General features: G+C 38.2%; 1 protein-coding gene across 7 annotated transcripts in view; it reads right to left on the bottom strand.

Moving 5' to 3' along the window:
• LOC100649702 overlaps positions 1 to 25,020 on the bottom strand; it is a 398,659-nt gene that overhangs the window by 110,837 nt on the left and 262,802 nt on the right. For 6 of the 7 annotated variants that reach the window (XR_007225924.1, XM_048410854.1, XM_048410852.1 and 3 more), the window contains one exon: positions 7,486 to 7,545. The exons of the other annotated variant lie outside the window; for it this stretch is intronic. Coding sequence is in view for 5 of the 6 variants with exons in the window: in XM_048410854.1 (XP_048266811.1) it covers positions 7,486 to 7,545 (60 nt within the window). In the remaining variant the exon portion in view is untranslated. The remainder of the gene's footprint in view (positions 1 to 7,485; positions 7,546 to 25,020) is intronic. 7 annotated transcript variants of the gene reach the window in all.

Genomic DNA, 25,020 nt, shown 5'->3' on the forward strand with positions numbered 1-25,020 from the left:
AAGTAATAGTACGAAATTTATAGGCACCAGCCTTATAACGTCCCTTTCCATGCTCTAACCTATATCGACACGTTGTTATCTTCACTTACTACATCCCGGCAGGATTTCATTTCGGTTATTTATGAAACTGACTCCACGTTATTTCGTTAAAACGTATCACACGCTCCTATCCTATAAAATGTATGTGATCATTTTGTTACTCTTATGCCTCTTTTTGTCTGTCCTCTTTAGGTATATCTTCTATTCGAGTTCCAATCAGTTAGAGCAATTATTTTAATTATTATTTTAACTATCGAAATTCGTTTAATTTCCTTAACATCCTCGCACATAGAATAACTTAGCTCGAAAATTAAAGAATATTCAATGCAAATATCAATTTTTCATATTTATTTTATAATTCTACATCATTCGCGCTATTTTGATTTAAAACGAAAGAAAAATGTTCATGTATCGCTAGCTGCTTAAGTTTCTTTATTTTATAAAACTGCTTCGACCAACCTGTTACGATTATTAATTGTCGAGTAACGTTAATCAAACTTTGCTATCTATTTAGATATATACTGTCGATCGAAACTTTGCAATTACTACTAGCATCCCATCAAATACAACGATTCAAGGAAAATTTTAGCTTAGAAATCTATTAAAAAAAAAATTTTTTTTAATAAAGAATCTACTGCAGCAAAGAATTTCAAATTAATGAGACTATTAGCAGGACATTTATTACGAGTTCTAAGCTTCTGACCGATAGTATATAGCCTGGTATGTATACATAATCCTTCATTAATATTTCTGTCACAGTATAATAAAACGTCAACGTTCGTCTGCTGGGTACCACAGCGTGAAACCATAATCTCTCAAACGGTACGAGCAATTTCTTCTAGCGAAAGCAATTCAGGGGCAGTGAACATCGAAGAAGTTGGCGCGTATTTGTTTGGCGAAACGGAGAAATCTGTATGGTGTAGACGACTATAGTCGCGTCGGCTATAAACGTTGGCTTCGCGTAGAATATATCAACCCTTTCCAGACAATGTTTCGCTTTATAAGGAAGTTGTGGGGAACCTACGAAGAGTCCCACGGGGGATTCAATCCTCGAGGAGAACGCCGCCGAAATTGAGAAGAAAAATGGAAAATGGGAGAAGCCGGGACCGAGAGCGGGGAAAAAAGAAAATAGAGGAAGGCCAGGCAAAGAGGAATGGAGGAGAACCAGCCGGAGCATACGGAAGAACGCGTCCGATGACGTAAAGTATGGTTAACGGTGGAATGCCGAGTACACAACGGAAATGAAGAATTATTGCGGAAAGGAGTGCTTGAAAAATTTATTCGTTGAAGAATATGATTTATATGGCATTCCATAGGAGCAAATTTAGGAATTTTAGAGACATAATTTAACTCGAATGTTAAGCTCTTTGACTCAGCTTCGAAATCGAGGAAATAGAGAAGTTTGTTTGATGAATTGAATTATATAAAACATACAAAGAATTTTCTGTGAACATAATAACTCGCCGATTAATTTTATATAATCGCAATCAAGTATCTTTCTTTTTAATCATTTTCGATTTATGAAGCTAAGAATCGCGAAGAAGCCATCGTTTCCATTTTCCTATTGAAGATTCGAAATATTGGCAATTTTGTGTTTCGTGTAAATCGATGCATGTATTCGGTTCCTCCTGCCAATTATTATTTAATCATCAAATTTTGGATACGAAAAAATATACTCATAACTTTATACGTAATAAATTACACATTCCTAATATCGAATTATACGTAGGAATTTAGTAATGTTGAAAGTGTTCTAATTTTGTGTTTTTATAAAAAAAAGGAAAATGCTAAAGTAATTTCGAAATGACAAAGTATTTCGACAAGAATTGATTCGGTCGAATGATGAGACTCGCAGGGGGAACACGTTCGTCTGAGCAGGGAAGACAGTTGAAATAACAAGAAAAGAATCGAGGAATAAAGAGACGACAACGGAAAAAAACGATTGATGAAAGTAGCTTTCTTGAATTTGACATCTGCGTTTTATTGCGCCACGCAACCCTATAGAAACGTCGAATACACCACCGGGAAACAAAACGTTCGCTTTTGTTCACCTTGGCGAGCAAATCAACTTCCATAAAATAAGTCCAATTTCGTATTCTTGTAAAAACTGTATTTTGTAATGACACTACTACAATTTCTGAAGAACAGCTTTGTTCCTTCGAATAAAAGCGTCTCTCTTCGTCGCTGAATCCGTTTGCAAAGAAATAGAAAATGCACGACCGCGTGTCCAAAAATTCACGAAACAATTGATTCAGTAATCCCAGAAATGTCAGAGAAATTTCGTAAATAGTCACTGACAAATTCTAATGACTCTTTAACGATACAACCTTATTTTAAACGTTACATTAGAATTCTCTTTGTTATTACCAAATCTTAATAGCTCATCCCTTATTCTGTTGGTACCACATCCACTTTTAATCATTCGCTTGTGCTCATTTACATTTCATAGTACAAACACATTGAGATTTTTCACGGCACAGGGACATGTTTTAGGCGTTCGATGCACGATTAATCCTATTGTATCCAATTTTATTTTATTTGCATTTGATGTCAAAGGGCTTTTACTGGAAAATAAATAAATAAATAAAATGAAAGCACCCACGAGCCCAAAAATCAACAAAAGGAGTTGCTGCTAAGTTTATGATACCCTAGGGAAAGAACGCATATAATAGACTCTTCATCGTTCTTGCCACAAAACCCTACGGGATAGAATACGAGTATCGGGTCCCTTCTTCACGGACTTTCTTTTTGCAAAGAAGTTGCGACGACCGGGTTTCCAAAGCGTTCCTAAGGGAATCGATTCTCGCGGAAGGACGAAATTCTCGAGTAGAAAGGATACCAACGGAAGAAGGCGCAGATGTAGAGATTAGAGAACGATGGAAAGCGTGGAGGAGCAAAAAATCTTCTACCCCTCGATACGCTTCTTCTCCGCAGAGATATTTTAATTTTACGCCCCTTCCAAGCGACAACGTATCGAATTCCATTTGCCAATCTTCTCGGTTTCTCACTGTCATATTTCAAGATGAAGCAACCATCGAACGACCAAGTTCGTCCAAGTTTCGAATTATTATCGAGGTGATTACGTCTTTTATTTCGTCCGTAGCTAATTAGCGGATACTTCAGAGAGCGGATCGTTCGCTCTTGGATAACTTGGATCGGATTTTTATCTAGAAACTTCGCTCGAGTTGCATTGTTCCGCCAGGAACAAAGAACCTTACAGGGATTTCACGTTTTTTTGTCTTTTCTGAGAGAAAATTGGGTTGCTGAATAATTTATGAAAGGCCTGATATTCGGTTCTATAAATAATCTCGTGTTTTAAAGTTGACAATCTCAGGAAATTTGCTTTTGTGATTCTTTTTTCGTTTCCATATATTAATTCGTCGCATATATATTTTTTTAGTGGTAGAAGAAAAGTATAAAAATAATAAAAAGATCTTCAATTTTTATTACAGAAGTTCCTTTAGTTTTTTAATATAATCTCTCTTAAATTTTGTTATGAACTTATCGAACGGCTGAATACTTTATCAATATCTCTCTTATTATATCCTTTTTCAACTCTGTTCCTAAAATATACATCCTATACAGTTAAGTCGACGCGGACAGAAAGTCAGTCGAAACGGGTGCGCCATTAACTAAATCAACATTTACTTGTCCTATTTTTGCCGCGGAAAATTGAGACCACATCCTTAGCGAGTGCTTGTCGAAGATTGTTTTGTACATATGGGAAACCGATACGTGCAACATATTCTACTTAAACCTTGTCCCATCCAAAAACGTTGGAAACCAATCAACCCTGTTGCAGTCTTCAAATAAGAAGACTTTTACTATTTCTATTGAGATATATGTAATTTTGTGTGCTACACTGGATTAGCCGCGTAGTAATGATGCACATATATGAGTATGAGTGTGTGTGGGAGTATGTGCATGCGCAGTGACTCATAAAACAGAAGAATGCAACTGTTCCGTACGCATGGTGGTAAAAACATAGTGAGACAAAAAGAGTGCTACAAATCTCTTGTATCTACGTATCTACGAATATCTTGTAAATCGCATATCAAATAAATCTGAAACTATCTTAATATCATTTCTATGTGTAATGTGAATTTTCCCATACATTTATTTCAGCGACTAAAATCCACAATTCTCAACAATTTCATTCAAATATTTACTAAGAAGTTTAAGTTTAAGAAAAATAATGATCACGTCGCTTCTTCTCAAACTTAGGGAACCTGTTGACGAAAGAAAAATACGATTGGGTCGAAAACGGGATCTGGAAAAACACAGCAGAATAAAGAAACAAACCTATCGACAAAAGTCAGATATTAGTACTATCGCTTTTATTTTTATTAGTATAGATATATATAAAAAGCTTCTTGTAAAAATCTTGCCTAGGAACAACAACCATCACATTACTATTATTAATCGTTTAGAAGATTCGAGCTAACAAATCAAATTAAGTGTTGCTACAAACAAATATTTAAAAAGTTCTAATGAATACCTAACGATCTCGTCACGGGTGCAACAACAGCCATGGCAGTGCTATTAACGATTAATCGTTTAAAAGCTGTTTCCTCGACGCAACCTTAACGAACGCTTTAATCAATCTAACGTAAATGAATTACGCTTCTCCGCGTTTCTTAAGAGCTCGCGTCGTTTCTTATTCACGACAACGGGAGTCCGCAACCCTCTTAAGTCATTGGCGTCGAGAAGCATTTGAAAAGACCCTAATCTCTTCTCTTCCTTCCATCGCATCGTCGCCAGTATTTTCATCGTAATAAATCGAACGCAGCAACGCGACGCGATTTACCGGCCATCCATCGCGTTCATGTGTTCGCCTATCCATCAGTGATTACCACGCAAATATATTCGGCGCAATAAAAGATCTCCGGTTCGATTTATAGTAGCGAAAGTGGTGCTTTATTGGCGCTATCGATCTCGCCGATCCCGGAGGTTCCCTGCACGACTGTTCTGCACCGTTGATACCCGTCGAAATAAGAGGGATTCGATGTAGCAGGTGTCGCGGATAAACTGACAACGGTGAAATATAGCGCGCGCGAGTTTAATGTATGAATAACTGTAGATAATTTATCTTTTTATTTCGATTTTCTTTTTTCTTCCTCGTCTTTCTTCCTTTTGTATAGCGCTGGTGGTGTTGATGGCGATACGTTATCGTCTTATTTGCTGGTTCGCGCGCGTATCACGCGAACTGGCTATTTGTATTTCGCGTTGATGCATCGGCGGGTGCGCTAACATTGAGATTTTTCGGATTCACGTCGCTGGAAATTGGACATCGTTGTATAGTAAATAGGATGTTTGTACTTGTCTGCTATTTATATTTACTTTTTATGGTGTTGCAGCTTTTTGTGTAAAGAAATGGAACGAGTTGTTGCAATAAGGAGACACTCTTTGCATACTTTCCAATAATTCGAACAATTAATCGAAATCAAATTACTTTTTGAACTGGATATACGTAGCTGAAGAAACAGAACCTAAATACATATTTGTTTCATCTATTAAATTCCATGAAATAATAAATACTCTACTTTGAATATTTTACATATATACTTATATAATATATATGCTACGGATCCCTGCACCCTTAAATTTCCCCAAAACATAAACTTTTCCATAAACATTCGCAGTCTGTAATACTGAAACGTAACAATAAAATACCCTAAACAATCGTACCAATCTATCGACCCTATCCTGACCGGCAGAATCGAATAGAATCACGAGAAACTTACTTTATCCAACGACAATCTCATCCAACCGACTCAAAGGACATATCCATTACTCGACACCCCATAAAAAGTCGTAAACTTCCAGGAAACCAGGGTAAACTGCCCCAACTTGTCTTCCACTTTTCGCATCGAACAGAAAATATTTGTCGTTTCTCAGATCCTGAAATCTTCTCACGAAATAATTGACTCTGGTGGCGGACGAGTTAGACGTTGGTTGGCGAAAGGGCTCGAGGGGTGCACCTTTAAGATCGAAGTCTGGGCGGCAGAGAATGAAGAACAATAGGGGAAGGATGAACGAGGAGAGTATGGGAGGGAGTGAGCGGTTTAGAGCGAGGGGATTCGAGCTTGTGTCATGGGTTCTCTCGGGCTTCTTGGTGGAAGGCCTAGCGAGAGATAGAAGGGTGAAGCGACTCGAAGGGAGGCTAATAGAAATGAAGAGGCCGCCTGTCGTCAAGGCATAAAGCCGTAAACTGTACAGGTGCCATCGTTCTCTCGCTGCTTTCGCAATTTCAAAATATCGAACGGGGAACAAACCGACAGATCCACAGAGTCTTTGGAAATTTTGTTTAAAAAGATAATTGATCCTGCTGTTTTGCTTAGTACCGCTTTACGTTCTTATATTTTCCGATATCTTCTTTCGAAACTTGAATTCACGAACAGTGTGAAATATGCAAAGATTTTATACAATATTTTATACAATATTAATAAAGATTCAACGATATTTCTACAATATATATCGAGGTGTGATTTTCATGCTGTGCTATGCAGACCATAGGAGAACAGCGGGATTAAATATTCGACGAAACATAGCCTCGTGGCTAACATACTAATGGGAAGTATATATTCTTGTTTCGTTCGATATGAGATATTTCCAGTTCTTGAATAAACATTGAATAGAATTTGTCAGAATTTATCTAAAAAGTCAAGTGAAAAGCTATCTGTAAAAGTAAGTAAATTTCAAATTTTCTGAAGAGCTTCGAAATTGTCGATAAAAATGGAAATTCTGGAAGGAACGTTTGGTATTCGAAATAATACTCTTGAATTGGCATCGAATCGACGGGAAGAGGGTAGTTCACCCTCGAGCGGATAAGAAATACGTTTCACGAATTCTCGGTATCTATCATTTGTTTACGAATTCCACTCAAAAATTTACTAGATTCTATTTCTTTACTTAAAATTTCATCTAAAAATATCGTGTTTTAAATAAATAAAAGCCAGATCCACCGCAGCTATACATTATTTAAAGTTTCGCGACGTTTTTCGCTTGGAATTCCTTCAAATCGAAATCTCCAACTTCCTCAAATTCCTCTTCATGTCTCAAAATTTCAACGAAGAAGACATTTCAAGCATCTCGAGAAGAGGAGGAAAGTTTCAGCGGATTTCTTCCCGACTCGATTTCTTTTTGTTCGCGGTTCTGGTGCAAAAATGGGCGAGACTTAAAAGATTTAGTGCTTCCTTCGGTTCCGACACTTTCCTCCCTTTTCTGTCACTCGAGCGTCTCGCGGATCCTCGAGTTATGCAGATTTCGTGGAAATTCCCGCCGAAAATTGAAATTTCATCCACCGCGGGGAATACTCCCCCGAGATTACGTTCGCGTACGAAACAATCACAACTCATCCCTCTCAACCCTGTTTCATTATCGAAAAAAAGACGACTCTTTGTCTTTCGGGGGATACGAATTCCTTTCGTGCTTTGATCTACTCACGTTAATGCACGCTCGAGACGTCAGGGAAGAACTCGTGATGCTGCAGTGGCAGGTACGTACCTGAAAGCAGAAAGAAGATATTGTTTTTTTTAGGATATAAGCGAATAAAATGTGATATGAACTCAAAAGAATTTCATACCAATTTTTTTATAAGTAACTCGTTGAAATTTTAGATCTGACCTGAGATTAGTGTCCATATTCATCTAAGAGATTGGGAATGACAAATTAAATTAAGATGTAAAAACAAGTTCATCGTATGAATTCCATAGAATCGAATGAAAGAGATTATAAGTGGAAAAGTGAATAATAATAAGGTTGCGTAGATATCGTTGAGTTATGGTGATGAGTTAATCCCTGGAACCTGTTTCCCAAGCTACAATGTTAGAAATAAAACTCTAACACGAGAATATAACGTAAATTGATTGAAAAATATTGCAGATGGAATGTTATACGTTTGCGCAATGTTGTCTTTTAATGAGTGAAATTCGCGGCGGAGTTCTCAACAGCACTTCTAAGCTGTAAAAACGCAACGTGTAAAGTTTCACGATGTCGAAGACAAGGCAGGTCGTCGTCAATAATACACCCGATTTAATCAGAGGGCGCGTGTCGCCTCGACGAAAGTACGGCTCAATTTGGTGCCCAGATTGCCTCTGGCGATGGCGTCTACGAAATCCTTCGTCCCCTGTACCAGCAAGATCCTAGTTCGCGTATACGTTTAACGAAGATAAGTTCTGGTGAAAATGAGCCTCGAAGGCACGTGGTCCTCTCCCTTCGATGAAACGAAAGGAAAAAAGACACAGAAGTAGACTTGCTCCAGTTACCCGAAAGGGTTAACCAAGTTTCGTTACGAGGGTTGAAGATGCGGGCGGTGACGGAGGAAAACAGGTTCCCATCCGTTTTGACGTAGGCTAGCCTCGTTGACCCTTTTGCTCGTCGACGTACTACCTAATCGTCCTTAAAGACTCCTCAACGAATGATGAATCGCCGGTTTAACGAGGGTTCCTCTGTCAGTCGTAGATCGGTTTACCGATCATTTCTTCGACTCCTGCGGCAGTTTCTGTCCTACAGTTGCAGACTAAGTTTGGACAAATCGTGTGTCTTCGTTTCGTTAATTCTCCTAATGTGTCTGTGGTTACTTGGTCCCATAAATGTCGCACGGGTTTTCATAGATCGCATTCAGCTTTTGGATAGACTTCTCATATTTCAATTCTCATCGACGATACTTACGCAATTCAGCTGAAATTTTTTCGGCAAGATTTCGATCAGGAAACTGTGGGGACTATCGTTTATTCTTTACTTTTTTTTTTATAACTCTCGTGTATTTTATATTTTATAACTTTCTTATAACGTAAGCAGTTCCTGACAATTATTTATCGTACATTTCGTGGGTCCTTATCTTGTATAAATACAAAAGTCTGATCGATGCCCTGGTTTGCCTGTCGATTCAGCCCGATTATTGCATTTTGCATGAGGTCAACAATGTACCAATATTTATGAATAGAGCTGTATATTGGCATTCACTTGGCATGTTCACATTGCACTCAGGAATTTGTATGGATCGAGGAAAAGGAAACCAGTTCATCAAACAATGGATCCGGATAAAAAAAGATTGTACCATTTCCTCTCAGATATTTCGATCAACCTACTTTCATCTTGATTATACGTAAAAAAATCGTGGACAGTATATGTCAACTATTTTTCATGTTCATCCGACCGGCTCTCGTTTGCTTTTCCTATTCACAAGACTCAAAAAGGTATTTCATGCGGATGTACCACCTAGAATTAACATTTGGAACATCCAAACAATGAGAGCTTCGGGGTATTCAGACAATAAGACACCTATATCCGGCACCAGCTTTGCCGATGCCAACTCAAACTGGCCGCTCTATAGAATACGAAATCAATAGCATTTAGTGTCATTACGTGTCCATTCAACTTTAATGAATGCAATTTGTATTTTAACGCGTTCTCAAAGATCGTCGCAAGTCGACGTTTCCCGTGTATTTCCCTACGAAATCACGGCTGAACGTTACGCTTTTCAAAGTTTCGCCGATAAAGAACGTTCGCCTTTATAAAGTTACAAGCAAGTTTCAAGGCTTTCGTTTGAAACGCTACGTATATGGAACGTGGACTGCCACTCCGAAGCTTTAAGGTTATAAACTACCTACGATGATAAAATTCTTCTTGGGGTAGTTCGAGATTTACGAGCGGAGCATAATTGATCCTCGTTCCATGTTTCTCTGGTGTGCAGTGTCGTTGTGATTTGTTGCTTTTGCGACATTGGGTACAATAGGTTGCTGCAGGACTCTTCTTACGCAAATGCAGAGGAATCTCTGAAGAAACACGGATCGTTTAATAAAAAATAATTGTAAAATCACTGGTACTTCTCAGAAAACATAAATTCTAAAAAATATATCTGCATTTACTTTCAATCGTTTTAACGAAACGTCCCTGAACCCGGACAAGCTTCCCAAGAAAGAGACGTTAAATTTATATCAGTCTAAAATATTTGTCAATTAAACTGAGGAATTTAATTATTATAATCGGATCTAAGTAGCCACGAACCACGAAAAATCGGCCCCTCCCATTAAATAATTAAATCCAGAGATTTAAACATTTCCTGAGACGTCTTGGTGTATGGCGAAGCCAAGAGCAAAATTATAACAACGCTAAAATCAATGAAATTATCTCAGAAAAATAAATCGTTATGTATTTTCACTAAAGCTTTTTTATTATTTATCCGCATTTATTTTACACGAAGTTACATTTTGACGAAATGTGCCAAACTCGATGAAACTTCCCAAGTAAGAAATCCTAAATTTATATCACCCTAAAGACATTATCGATTAAGTGAAAAATGAAACTATATAGTCTAATCTAACTAACCACAAATCAAATGAAAATAAATTCTCTCGTGAAATATCCACAGACCTGGAAGCTTCCCGAGGCGTCTTAGTGAATGGCGAGAAACCAAGGATCGACCATGGAAGTCGAGCTCCTTGAGACTTTCTTTTCTTTTTGTTCACGGATGGCGGCCCCGCGGCCGTGATTGCATTCAGGAAGGAAGCCCGAACGACGATTATGAATCACCGATTCGTGTAATCGGTGCCTCGTGGGACTCCGTTAAGAGTCGTCGAGCCTGGAAAGAACCCTGGCCGTCGTCATCGTTCGCCGAACAACGTGGGAGGATACGGTACGGCGAATATCGCGATTCACCAAGGCGCAGAGCCCTTGGTTTCAGCCGCAGGAAATGGAAGATCAATATGTACTCTCCTACTTTGCAGTGTCTTGTTACGCGAAAGAGATCCACGGTTACTCGCGCGCGACGATTCCTTCCTCTTGCGCATGTTTGCGTGTAACAACGTGCACGTGTATTCAAATTAAACGCTGCTGATGAAGAAAGCATGCTTCGTTTCACGGTAGCAATGACTATTCTTGTATACGGACCCAGCCTGTGAAATTGTAGGGTGCAGAGACTAGGGGATGTCCATCGTGTAGTTGGGAAACTTTGATTGGTTACGCTAGGTATCCGACAGTTGATATATGTATTGTTATTTTTAGGAACTGGAAATTGAGAGCGTGGGACTTTGGAAATTTGAGAACGTGGGAATCGTGGAACGGAATAATGTGAAAAGTGGGCCGGAAGCAAGTAAAAAAAATTGTTATACGTCGCAAGTAACGCAATGATAAGCTAGGATAAGTTTGCAAGTAGAAACTTACAAACGTACAAGTATTCGATTCTCGAACTTTCAAATATTCAAATATTTAAATTTTGTAATTTCTGACCCCGCAAATTTGGATTGAATGTTCCAAGCTTTGACTTCATAAAGTCCATGAATATTTTCGATCCCCCAAATGTTTGAATTTTCGACTTTCCAAATTTTCGAATCTTTAATTTCAGAACGGCTTAATTTTTTGAATTGGTTCAAATCTTCGTTCTTCCAAATTTTCTAATTTTCACGGACTGACTATACTAATTTCAAATGTAATCTCCCTGAAATTTCTCCGAAACATTTAGCCTTACCGAATCTTATTACATGCAAGGAGAATAGGACCATTTTACAATCCCTTGCACGAATACCGGCGAATACCAAGGTCTATTATACGCCGATAAAGAGATCGAAACGTATTCACCGTCTCCCGCTCTTTACTTTATGTAAATACCAACGCAATCTTTTGCAAATCAAGGAGGAAAAATATATTCCTGGTGAAATACGTTTCGAATGGTGAAGGTTCGAAGAGGTTTACCAGAAGAAGAATACAGCTTCCATTCTGCCCTGGCAAACGAACGATGTACACACTTTCCTCCCTCTACGCAGACAAAGAAAGATTCCCTGATCGACTGTTTTCACTTTTATATTAAAGCAAACATCGAAATCTGCTTACTGCTTGTAACACAAAGTCTCGACGAATACTTTCGTTGAAGTATCCAAGAAATAGAATTGTATTTCTATTCTTCTAGTTCTTTAATTCAGAGTGGCTACATAAATGTTGGCAGTATTTATTATACCATTTACATACTAATTAATTAGGTAGGAAGAAACGGGAATGCGTGAAAAGTGGGACAGAAAACCGTAGAAAATTTGTAAGCCGCGGAAGGATAGAAACTTTCAAATTGTTAAAATTTCGGACGTTGGAAATATTTAAATTTTCGAAATATAAATATTATATTAGTTAGTAGTATTTTCATACGACTACAAAAATTTGATACTATGAAGGTTAAATACACATTGGACTGCGAAAGAAAGTTTAAACGCTAAGCAGTACAAAACGGTTATAATTGACAAGAACAATTAAATTATGAATAGATATAATATAGATGACTGTTATCAACGCATGATATGAACATAAAAATGTTTAGTACAACGAAGTTACCATTAATGTAGTGCAGTTATTATACGTAAGTATGAATTTTAAGCTTCTTTTTGTCTGCCACTGTGTATGGAAACTGATAAGAAAACTTTAATGGGAAATGGCGATATGTGTCGATGCTTCTTGTTGATGCTGCATTCTTCGCGCGAAATATACAAATTACATTGTCAAATGCAAGTACCGAACGATTCGGTATTATTCCAAGCACGAATGGAATGAACACGTGCAACTGTTCGTTAAATTCCTCGTGGAGAACACATCAGAAGTTCATGTTACATATTGCGCGGCTGTCGAGCGAGTTTGACCGCACCTTAAGGGTCACGGTCCGCGATGGAGAAGGCGAGCTAGAACTTCCGTAAGTAATAAAATATTCGACTGTCAGGTGTACAGCTACTCGCTCGACAAGCAGTTTACGAGCTGCACGTTTCGAGAATACTGTGAACCGCGGTTGTACTATTTCCATGTCTGTTATTGAAAGCACCGAAGAAACTGGCAGTTAAGTTAACCAGGTTCAGTGCTATTTGTAATAAAAATGGAATAACACGAAGAAGGCTTCTAAATAAAGTGATCTAAAAGAGAAAAAATGATATGTTAAAGTTAAAATATTTCAATAAGATAGATTATTAATCATTAGTCACTGTACACTTTGATGTGGCCAACTTACGAACACATGAAAATGGTATTTTGTATGGCGAGAAATTAAAGACGCGAGTTTATCAGAAATGGATGATATTAAGATTACTATGTCACAGTTAGTAATCCTCCTAAACAAATCTAATATCTAAAAAATCCTAAACAAACTCAATTTATCTCAGCTGATCTCGATAATCTTCAGAATCGAAGAATCGTCATTTAACTATTCAAATCTTAAGTTATTCAATTACACAAAATCACAATAAGAATTCTATCTTCGATTCTAAACTACCAACAATTTCTTTGGTCGTCCCTTTATAACCTGACGAAGCCATCATTAATCATCTATCGAGTCTCAACCTAGCAAATCGCAATTCAATTAAATGCTACGAAACATTAACAATAAATAAATCGACGTCACCGTCGCCTTCTCGCATATCGATTGACAAATGAAAAAAGAAGACATAGATGAAGCAGAGGAATTCTCGCTGATGCGGTGGAAAAGATGATTTCTTCTTTAGAGAAGAAGAAGGGATGATCCAAGCACAAGGGAAAAGAACTTTGATTTCGTGACATCAGCTTCTTCTTGCGAGTGGGAGTATTTCATTTGGTTATATCACGAGGGGCCGTAGTAACCGCATTAGTCAAGCTGTCGTGCTTCGTTCGAGATCGCTTGTCAGTCGATCCTTTGACAGGGGCTGCTGGCCCGGACAATAATTTCATATCTCGGAAAGTGCCGGCCAATCTAGCGCGCATCGTTGCGCTTCGTCGCCTCCACTTGCTTTCTAGTCGATGAATATCGATATTCCACCCTTATTACTTTTCTTCGCGGTACCGGTCTTCCTGGCTCTGTCCCCTCGATCTACGATGCGCGATCGACGCACGATAGTTATTATAGATCGTTCAGACTGTGTAAAGTCACACGTATGGAAGTTCGAAGGATTCTTGAGAGTGGAAGTTTGGTTTTCATTTTCTTTGGATGACAGCGGTGATTTCAGATAATTGGCTGATAGAACGCTTGATGGATGATCTGGTCGTTAGTTTTATGCAGCTCTTTATTCGAAGCTTTTTTGGTGTAAAATTTTGCTTGAAAATTCATACAGAAATTATTTTATGTGTACACATATACTTTAGATATCGATTTATTTAAAATGTGTTTAGAGTTATTGAATGAAATATTTAACGCTTTTACATGCTTTCTAAGATTAAAAAATATCCTTACAGCTTCAACAGTTTCAGAGTAAGATTGAGAAATAAATATTCGAAAGGTTAAAATGTGAAGTATCGCAAATTATTTAAAATTGTTAGATGATATTGATATGAGAATTAAGCTGCATATTATTTAAATGTGGGTCTTATTTGATTTATGTAAAAGCTTCCATTTTGTTTGCCTTACAAAAATCCCTCTGTACAGGGGAAAAAGTAAGTTTATTAAACTCTGTAGCATTAACGAAATTACGGACATTCGTTTGTTTGCAAATGTTTGCTTATCATATAAATTCCTTCACTCGTTGCGTGATCGTAATCAGAAGCGTGACCAGCACTTTAGAAAATTATGACAAGCCATGCGGGCGAGGAACGTCAGAATTCGTCGGCGAGTACCAGAAAGCCTTTGTGCATCCTTCAAGCGAGCTGACAGATGAACAACAAAGGGAAAAATACATAGGGAGAAAAGATAATTGTGAGGGGGTGAACGTAGCTGCGAGGCTGTCGTTTGACCCAACTAATTCATCAATGCGCGGCAAGCAAGGAAGCAGATGTTGCTCTAATAGAAACTACGAAAATGAAAACCTCCGAACGCGTTTTTGTTTCCGAAATTCGACGGAAAATGTATAATCAGTTTTGTCAAAGGAAATTTTTATATATTATATTTCGAACATTCCAAAGACACAAAGATTCAAAGATCAAAGAATTAAAATTTGCAAAGATTCAACGTTTCAAATATTCAAAGACTATTGAGATATGTATAATTTTGTGTGCTAGATTAGATTAGCTGCGTAGTAGTGACACACGTATGTGAGTATGAGTGTATGGAAGTATGTGTGTGCACAGAGTCTCAAAAAGCAGGTAAATGCAACTGTTCCGTTAGTAGTGTGGTATAGAAGATGGTGAGACAAAGAGAGTGCTGAGACGCGTGCAAATATATATCGACGAAGATCCTGCAAATCACATATTAAATAAATATGAAACTATTTGAATATCTTTTCTACGTGTAATGTAAGTGCTCCTATACATTTATTTCGGCGATTAAGATCCATAATTCTCAACAAAGACTCCAAGATCCAAGGATCAAGGACAATCTTTAATTTCAGAAGACCTAAAGATTCTAAACTTCCAGAATGCAAAATTTCTAAGGTGTAAGTATTCGACAATTCGAAAGTTTAAAGTCTACCATTATATATTAAACAATTCTGTGTTCTATATAAATCTAAAATTAAAAAAATCTTGTAAAGTTCCACGATGGCAAGAGCTAAGGATACAACTATTTGCAGAACTCTAAAAGTTAACAAATTCCACAATTAAAAATGTCAAAGAGCCAAAGATTTCAATTCAAAAACTTTGATCAAAGCGGATCCCTAAAACGCAAGTTTCGAATATTGAAAGTCGACTGCTCGGTAACACAATGAACGCACGAACAAACTCGGCTACGTGGTCGGTTGAAAAGCCACGAAAGCCCCTGGCTCGAAATATTCGGCGGTACGATCGGATTCCCTGACGTTCGTTCGGTCGCGATTCAATGGAGAAGTCGGATCACCGTCGCGATTTATCGTTGCGTACCAACCGTCAATCCGCTTGCGAGTCGAGAGTACGTATAATTGGAAGGGCCAGGGTTCGGGTGTTCGTCCTGGCTCGTGTTTAGCTACCTTTTGTGGGATCAAGGTATTTCCAGGACCGGCGCTGCTCCCATTGCTATTGTTATCCTTCCGCGCGCGGGGTGGCTTTCATTGTGACTCGTGGCGGGCGAACGCTAGGGCCGCCAACCTACGAAACACCGGAAGTTACGGGCCAGCGTTCGCCGTTAAATTTTACCGCTCAATAAAACACCGAACCCGACTCAAAGGTACAGTGGCTCGGGAAAGTATTTGAACACATATTACGGAAAAATTTTGTGTACGCATTATGTGTGTCATATGAAAAATAGTCAAGTATCATCGACGCTATAATGAGTAGGCTTGGATTCCTATGAAAATTTATATATTGCAAAAATTAATTTTAAAAAATAGAATCTCGGTAGAAAATTGTTTTATCTATCAAGTACTATGGAAAAATATATATTTTGGATATTTTATATATTTTGTAATATTAGACGCAATTTTGGACTTTGTAGAATTCCACTTTCTGAAATTCCGAAGATTTCGCGTCGAACGCATGTAGGCAATGTTGCTATACGATAAAGGGCGCTTCGTAGAATAGGGGGTGGCTTATGGCAGATTATGATGTCATAGTGGTAATCGTTTTGTAATATATATAATTAATCCTACCATATACCGTTCATAAAGGATTAGATTTCGGAAAGAATTAGATTGATCGGCTTTTTCTCGTACATATTGAAATTTCAATTAATCTGTTTGATTTAAGAATTCAATCTTTAATACGTCTTTATATTGGACAAGTTTATGTAACATACAAACGTGGAATTTATCAAATCATTTTATGCAAGTTCGGGGAAGATTGTTTGCAACGAAGGGAAGAGAGAAATGACAGAGACCACGGAAGAGGATGTCGGCTTTCCTGGCTCCACTTTTGGTTTTATCCTTGAAAGGCAACAGATGGCTGGACAAGCCAGTGCCGTTCAGCGATTCCAGAGGGAATTACTTGCTTCTCGTTTCCCTTTTGTTCGCCTCTCATGGGCACGAATTTGAAAATAATCGTAGTAACGATGACTGGGGGCTATGAAGAAGCCACGGTTCGCCGAATAAAGGGATATCGATGGCCGTGAGTTGGTTCTTATCGATTCATCTGCCCAAAAATGAAAGCCGTGTCGACCTTTCTCAATGTAGGGGAAATAAGAATGATTTTAAAGTACTTCGAAATCTTTTCATCCACTTCGTTCTATTTATGATTTCCTAAATTCTTTAGGGATATTCGAATAAATAAAATAACTTTTATATATTTAAAGATAGATTGTTTGGAACACACAATTGTTCGATGTGATCAAAGACATTCAAATGACACTGTTGACGGTTTGTACAAGAAACAGCGAAAGGTGGAGCAAAAAGATCATCTATTACCGTTTCCGCTTCCTGACCGCGAGAACAGACCGTTCACAGCAAAATGTAAGTAGAAACTGTGGTTTCTGGTTTCCAACAACTGTCTGTATCTGATGGAAACATTCAGATGCCACATTTGACACCGGTTTGTGGGGTACGATTTTAACGCAATCGAACCCCAAATTCTTCGCTTCCACTCACGATGATTCTAATCAAATCTTAACCACGCAAACACTCTCTGTATAAAAGCAATATGTACAATCAAGTATCAAATTTTTCCAACATTTACAAATTTACTATTTCTTTGATAAGAAAAAGTACAATTAGAATTTCAATGTTATGAAAAAAATGCTAAATTCCACCGTCTCCTAATACGAGAGAAAGAAAATAGTGTATAGATTATAAACCATATTTCACTCGTTGAAACGTTGAACTCTCGACGCGGTAAAAGATACACGTCACAAAATATTTGTGTAAAAGGTTTCACTTAATCCACCCATGGGAGGCGATACCGAAGGATCAGACGCGATAACACAGTGTCCCCATGGATGCACGTCACTCTTATTTGTTCCTGTCAATCAAAACAATCCGGGATCGAGCGCGATCACCGAGTGGAGGGTGAGTTGACCACATTCGTGCAACGTGCAGAGGGTGCGCGTGACGTTTAGCCCAATATCCGACCGTCTGACCCACGCTGGGATTAATCTACTTCAAAGATCCGCGCCACGTTTCTTTTCCTTCGTGTCCCGGCGTTTCTGTATTTCTTAATCAATAAGATTCCTTGATCTCGAAATAAACGTTGAATTAAACATTTGATATTATCTCTTATGGATCCAATACATTACATTGCTTTATTAGGAAACGATCGATCATTCGAATGCGTGCAAGTTGATTTATCGGTAGATTATGGATTCATCTGCGCATTTATGGCAAGTTTAGTGACGTGAAACAAACGTGTATGATTAGAAATAATATAAAAAGATATCAAATAATCCAACAATAAAAAGTAGGATATTTATGTTGTGATACTTCACGAGTGAGACAAATATCATTCAGAATTTACGTTTCCCCAGTTCTATTCATAAAATATCCGCAGTCTGGTCATTAGAATCAAGAGTAAATACTGGAACTAAGGATTAAACAAATAAGTATTGTTAAGCTTCAAAAGTGAACTATTTTTACGCTAACAAACAGATTTTTAAATCGAGAAGGGAATGCAAAGTCATTAAGCCGATGAAAAAAATCGGGGCACGAGACAAAAAATAGATACGTTTAATTTCCTCCATGTATTCCCTGTTATTATTTTGTAGTTACGCGAGTGCACGCAGTCGTAGAGTATAATTGCTCTTTCTCTTAACGACAGCTACACTTTTCGTAGCTAATCGACAAAGGAAAATACGAAACCACTTATGCAAACTCACCTCAACCTTGTCATTTACAACCTTGAGAAACACATGCCGATCAAAAAATTTGCAATTAACAAGACGTTAAACCCAAAGAAACATAAACACAGGTACTATACTCGGGACTATTTATAATCTGGAAGATTACACGAGCAACCCTTTAATTACTTCGAATAGCACGATAAATTACACACGAGCGAATTTGCGTAGATTGTACCTACACTTTTAAAAACTCGCCTCGAATCGGCTAAGTATCAGCCATGGTGTATCTAAAGCAATAATATCCTCCTGGCGAGAGACAACATAAGTTCCGAGGTCTTGCTAGGTCCAAGCTCAAAGCTCGTGCGGAGGCGGCTTCGAGGAGCTCGTTAGCACCAGCCACAAAACGATTTATAATTATCGCGAGTCCCTTCGCCGAGACAGAAACGGGTACACGCCAAGTAGAACGACAAACAGGGAAAGGATGATAAAGAGGAAGAAAGTGTCTTTCTGTTCTCTCGAGCAAAATTTCCCTCGTTTATCTGTACATCATCGACCGCACGCTCGATTCGTGACTATCCTCCTCGAGTACATTTACCGCTCTAAAGGCTCCAGGTATCGCGCTGGGCAGAGATGAGGCTCCTTAATCCTCTTTAATGCGAGTACACGTTCGGTGCGCGCAGAGATAAGTCGACTTGCGCTGTTTTCGTGCGGATTAGGCGTTAAATTCCTGTTCTTCTGGTTGGTACTGCTCTTCTTTATTTGTGCGATACTCGAGGGAAAATATGGCGAAGATAGATGGAAGTGCGATAAAACTACGTTTATATGAATTTCACTTGCCTCGATGAAATTTTAATCGGTGTCTGATTAAATAAACTTCTGCTGCTTGAATCTACTTATTTGAACGTAAACTCCTATTACACGGACGAAAAATCGTATCTGATCGATAGATTACTCTCGTACATCAGAATGAGTAGATTAATTAATGAGTAGATTACATGAATATACGAACTGTTTATCCCCCGACAAATTAACGGTGTCATGACAAGATGTACATAAATTACGAGGTTACGAACAAATCAAGCGGAAATGATCCTACTCTTTACAATCACGATGATCAAATTGATTTTTAAAAGTCAATATATAATAATAAGACTGATACTCGTAATCGTCACATCTTAAGACAAGCTCTTTAAACGATTTAATTTTTGCGTTGTAAGTTGGATTAAGAAGGTTCTTTTAAATTAATAGGAATAGGATAAATAGCAAAAAAGTCATTAGCTTGTACATTTGATACAATCCAGATTTTCCAGATACTTCTTCAGATTTTCAACCTCCACGAAAATTAGATGTGAAATGATGATTAGAATCAAATGTGTCCTTCATTTTCAGACATGCTCCGAAGAAGCGAACAGCAATGTTCACGAAACATCAGAACAAAGCGCGGTATACGAATAAAAACACCACTGAACCTCAAAGAGCCACAGAAATGTTAATTCAGATTGTTATTGCAAATGGAGTGCATATATATATATGTACTCATACTTCTAATCTACTTTTTATATCCAAGAAGATCTCAGCCCCGAATAAAGTTCAGCAGAACACAGACAGCGCAAACACAAAGGAGAAGTCTCGGATCGGAGTCGCGTGGATCGCGTATAGTTCGATTGTACGCTTGCGGTCTGCTTTTTGAATGAAAAGTGACGGGACACTGCTCGACCGCGTATCTCTGGTAATCGATCTCGAAGCGCGTCGAACCGGCGGGATTCTCACACGTAGAGAGCCACGGTCTCGTTGCCACGGATCGTATTCCAGATAGGCCAATGGCATTGATCGCAATATCGCGTATCCGCTTTGGATATTGGCTCGCGTGGGACGAACAAGCAAAGCGTGACGTTCGCTACGCTCGCGCCTGTGTTCTCCCGCCTTCGCCTGTCTTTCCTCGCCGCGTTTTCTTCCTGGCTGAAGCGAACCTCGACGCGACGGTCAGACACCGCTAGTCTTCAATCAGGAAAAATTCACCGGCGGTCTTTAAATAGAGAAACGTGAATCAGAGGAGGAGGAGGAGGAGGAGGCCGGTCTCGCTTTCGAAAGGCCTCCATGCAATTACCCAGCTGCAATTAAGGTTCGTAACGCGATCGGCCGTGTGGGCGTCCGTGCTTTTTCTTGTTACGATAACGAGTAATCTCGATGATCACTTTTCGTCTGCAAGCGTGTACATGTGGCACGGTTTTATTCTAACCTTCGCCCGTTATAATCGCAAAAGTAGACAGTTCGAAGATTGTTTTGCAACGGGACAACGCGTAGGAGTAGTAGGTTCTAGTGTTTGTTCTATGGGGTATTGCTTGTCGTCGGTGTTAGAGCTTCCGCAACGTAGATTTATGGTTGGAATATTTGCAGGTAGATCGACGTATCGAATAAGTGCAGATAAGGATATTTGAGTATGAAGTGCGTAATGGATGTAGCAGCTTTAGGTATTGCATGACAAATGTTAGCAAATTTCGGATTTCCATGAATAGGAATCTTTGTACTTGGATAAGATTTTAGAAAACTTTTGCGTATTAATATATACGCAATGTAAGAATCAAAATTTTTATCTGGCGGGTGCTCATTGTGTTTCCAAGTTTTAATCCTAAGGTTGTCAGGTCGTATAGGTGCATTTAAAAATTCTTCAAATTGCTTCCGATGTTCAATCGTAGAGATGGTCTTTTTGCCAACTAGTTGTTACAGTCGAGGATTACATTGACTCAACGTTAGGCAACATTCGTGACAAATGTGCCGTAACAGATTTCCAGATGGAATACTCGTGAACGGACGTCTATGAATTACCTTTTACGATTACTGCATCGTCCGTGGAGATTCTCCGGCACCGACGGATTAAAGATACGCAGGCAATTTACGCGGCACATAATTTGAGAATTCAATTCGCAACTCCGACCTTCGATTGTCGACGCTTCGTTCTATCGTGAAATTATCCATTCAACTATCGATAAACTAGCTGACGTGTTGTTCAATGCTGTTACAGATGAGGAACAGGATCGAGTTATTACCAGACTCTAATTTGACTTTCGATAGAATTACAGATAATGCATATAATTACAGATAGAATTACATCGGACTAACGTGTGAAATAGTCCTTGTAAGAACTCTAATCGAACCGTTATTCGAACCCGTGTTTTAGGCTAGTAATACGACTCAGAATACATGTCGTGTTACTGATTCGGGGATCGATAATTTGGTTAGATTATAACTTTCAGTATCGAGATCTTATCTGAATCGTTATTCCAACACTTTATTCGAGTTTTATTCAATTTGCTAGATATCTATTTTGCTGGTGTTAGGTTTCTTTATCGACTCGATCGGCGTCGAATCGTCTAGCTTAACTCTGCCTGTTTAAAGTTGCACATACTGGTAAAACCTGTAAATTATCTTGATTGTAAGGTTTCATGGAAAGAGAAGAAATAGCGAAATCTATACATAGAACGATTAATCGTTGTTACATTTATTTGTATAAATAAATTTGTTCATCTTGAACTTGAAAAATAAAAAACAATTATTATAACACATGGTGATCTGAGCATCATAATGGTGTACGTCAGTTCATTACTATTTCTCATAAAATGTTGTTTCATATTTATCTCTACGAAAAAATCAATCTATTTTTCGATCTTATGGAAAGAAAGCCGAAGACGAGGTTACACCTTTTACGAAATTTAAACGAATGATACTTTCAAGAGTATAGACATACATGAATAAATTTCTGAAAATTTTGTTTTTTAACCTAATACATAATATTTTAGTTTGCCAGAGCTACCCAGATTCTGATCATTTTCCATTCTTATCTTCATTTTCTTAATCCAACGTAAGCTAAAGACGTATATACATTTACCGCATCAAAGAACACCAATGGCAAAGATACACACGCACGTACGTGGGCAAAACATCGAACACTTTTCAACCGGAATGAAAACGAAAAGGCGCGGATGAAGAAGGGTGAATCGATGGAAGAGGGAATAGAAGAAGGATGCTGATGAAGAGAGCAAGGTTCTAAGGACAGATGAAGAGCGGTACTGGGTCGAGGGTTCGAATGAATGAAACCACTGAGGAGAAACCTCTCTCGTCTTGTAGCACGGGACAAAGAACCTTCGTCGACGACGACGATAGCAACGTCGAGAATACCCGAAGGGAAGTTTACTTTGATTAAAACTGTTCCAGTAATGTCGGGAGTCTTTTCATGCGTGGCTCGCGCACGGAACTCGCTTGGCTTACATTCAAGACGCACCGAGAGCGCCACTTTCATCGATTCGTGTGCCACGATGCGTGTTAGCAAGCAATATAGTGTTACAATTACGGGCATGAAACACCAAAGATAATTATGTCCTTTTAACGGGGTGTAGAAAATTATTTCTACAATTCACCTTTTTCTATGAAAGAAGGAAACTTTCGAATCGGCAAAGTGGAACGAAGAGATTTTGATAATTTTAAAAACAGTTTCTATTTCGCAATTCTCAAATTCCTGTAAGAAATCGTGAGAAATTAAACGTTGAAGTGCTGTTGTCATAAGTAAAAATTTCCTAGAGGAAAATCGTGAAGAATTAAACTTTCATATCGATAGAGTAACGCATTATTTTCCGAAGAAATTGGAACTATTCTCTTTTCAATTTCCCATGAAAATATCCTACAACATTTAACTTTTCACAAAAACTAGATCACAAAAACTTTGATATGAAATTTGTATTCACACTGTTTCAAAATAGTAATTATTCTTAATGTTTCGTTAATCGAAATTTTATGCACAGGAAGATTTCAATCTTTGGTAACCCAGTCAGATCATCAAACGATCAACCTCCTTTACCTAGTCTCTTCCACACGATTCATGAGGATTGACATGATGTAGAGCGAAGGGATGTCCGAAACATAGAGCACCGAGGAAAATTAAGCGCATCGTGGAAACAGTATTAATAGAAAGAGAACCCTCGAGACAATTTCGGCTTGGTACGACATGAAAGACGAGAGGCTGACTCCTTCACGGTTTCATTCACGACAACCCTCGACCTAGTAGCAGTCTCAGTCTGTCCTCAAAGCCTTGTCCTCTTCATCAGCTCTCTCTATCACCCTATCATTCTCTCCATCGCTCGCTGGCTCCTTATACTGCTGTCCTTTCTTCGCGACCTTCGATCCAACCCCTTAATTTCACTCCCTCAAGACTCGACGAGTACTTATGGCTGCTGCTGCTAGCCTTTTCGCCAGGATCTTAACCGCTCATTGAATTACCTTTGATAATTACTTAAGATACTCGAATGCTCTTTGTTAACACACAGATGAAAAGAGAAATATATTTATTTTGCTGGAGCATCTTGTACCTTCGAAGTTTAGTCTTTTATAGAAAATGAAAGGGGAATTTTCAATTTTAAAAGGCACTAAGTAGTTGAGAGAAGTCGATACTGTCTTTTTATTGAAACTCGTATTTCAGACTGCGAATGCTTGAGCAAATTCATATTTTTATGAACGTAATTAAAAATTAATAGAGATTCGTTTCACCATCCACATTTTATAACAAATGCCTCACTTTTAGGTATTTTATATTCTTTCGTATATAAATATAATCTATATACGCAGTCTATTGATAAAGACACTACTATATATATGTATATGTATCTTTATAAAACTTTACTATGAAAATAGATCATTCTTCATACATATCTTTTATACCAAAATTCAATATAATAAAATATATGCATATTTCACCTTATTTTAAAAATAAAAAGAAAACAACCTTCTCAACTTTCGTTTCTAAAATTAGCTCTTGTATGAAAGTTCATAATCATCAAAGAATCATCATGCACGTGCGTTATTGCTTAAGTCCCCCAAAATGAATAACCAGTTGTTCATTTCCAAAATCGGAATAGAACACCAAAATAACCGCAGAAATTTCTTCGCAACATTCACGAAACGGGGAAGACTAAGTCATCGTGTCGAATACTTCAACCCCGCATAACGTAGTTTATTGTGGTGAATAAAACGAGAATCCGAGATGTCGCGAAATAATTGAAAGCGTCGACGCGAAATCTTTTGTCCACCTGGAGAAACAAAGGGACAACGAGAGACTCGCGCGAAACTTCGTCTTGATTAAAATTGTTTTAATAGGACTGGTTACTTGTTTCTACGTGTAACGAGTTTATACTGTTTATAGCATTAGCACGAAGACGGTAAAAAGTAACTTCACCCGCGAATAAGGATTGTTTACGAGGAACTTTACGCCCTTCCATTAACGATTTGCGTTTAATCGCGCGTCTCCCTTATAAAAGGAACTCCAGCACAGTCGAGTAATATCGGTTTCGTCTCGTTACCATATTTAAACGTTGCGATTTCACGATACTGCTTGTTCGAGATTCAAACTTTAAACGATTCTGCTGGCCTCGCGTGAAATAATTTCC

The sequence above is a fragment of the Bombus terrestris genome, chromosome 12 (genome assembly GCF_910591885.1).
Source record: "Bombus terrestris chromosome 12, iyBomTerr1.2, whole genome shotgun sequence".
NCBI classification, from domain to species: Eukaryota; Metazoa; Arthropoda; class Insecta; order Hymenoptera; family Apidae; genus Bombus; species Bombus terrestris.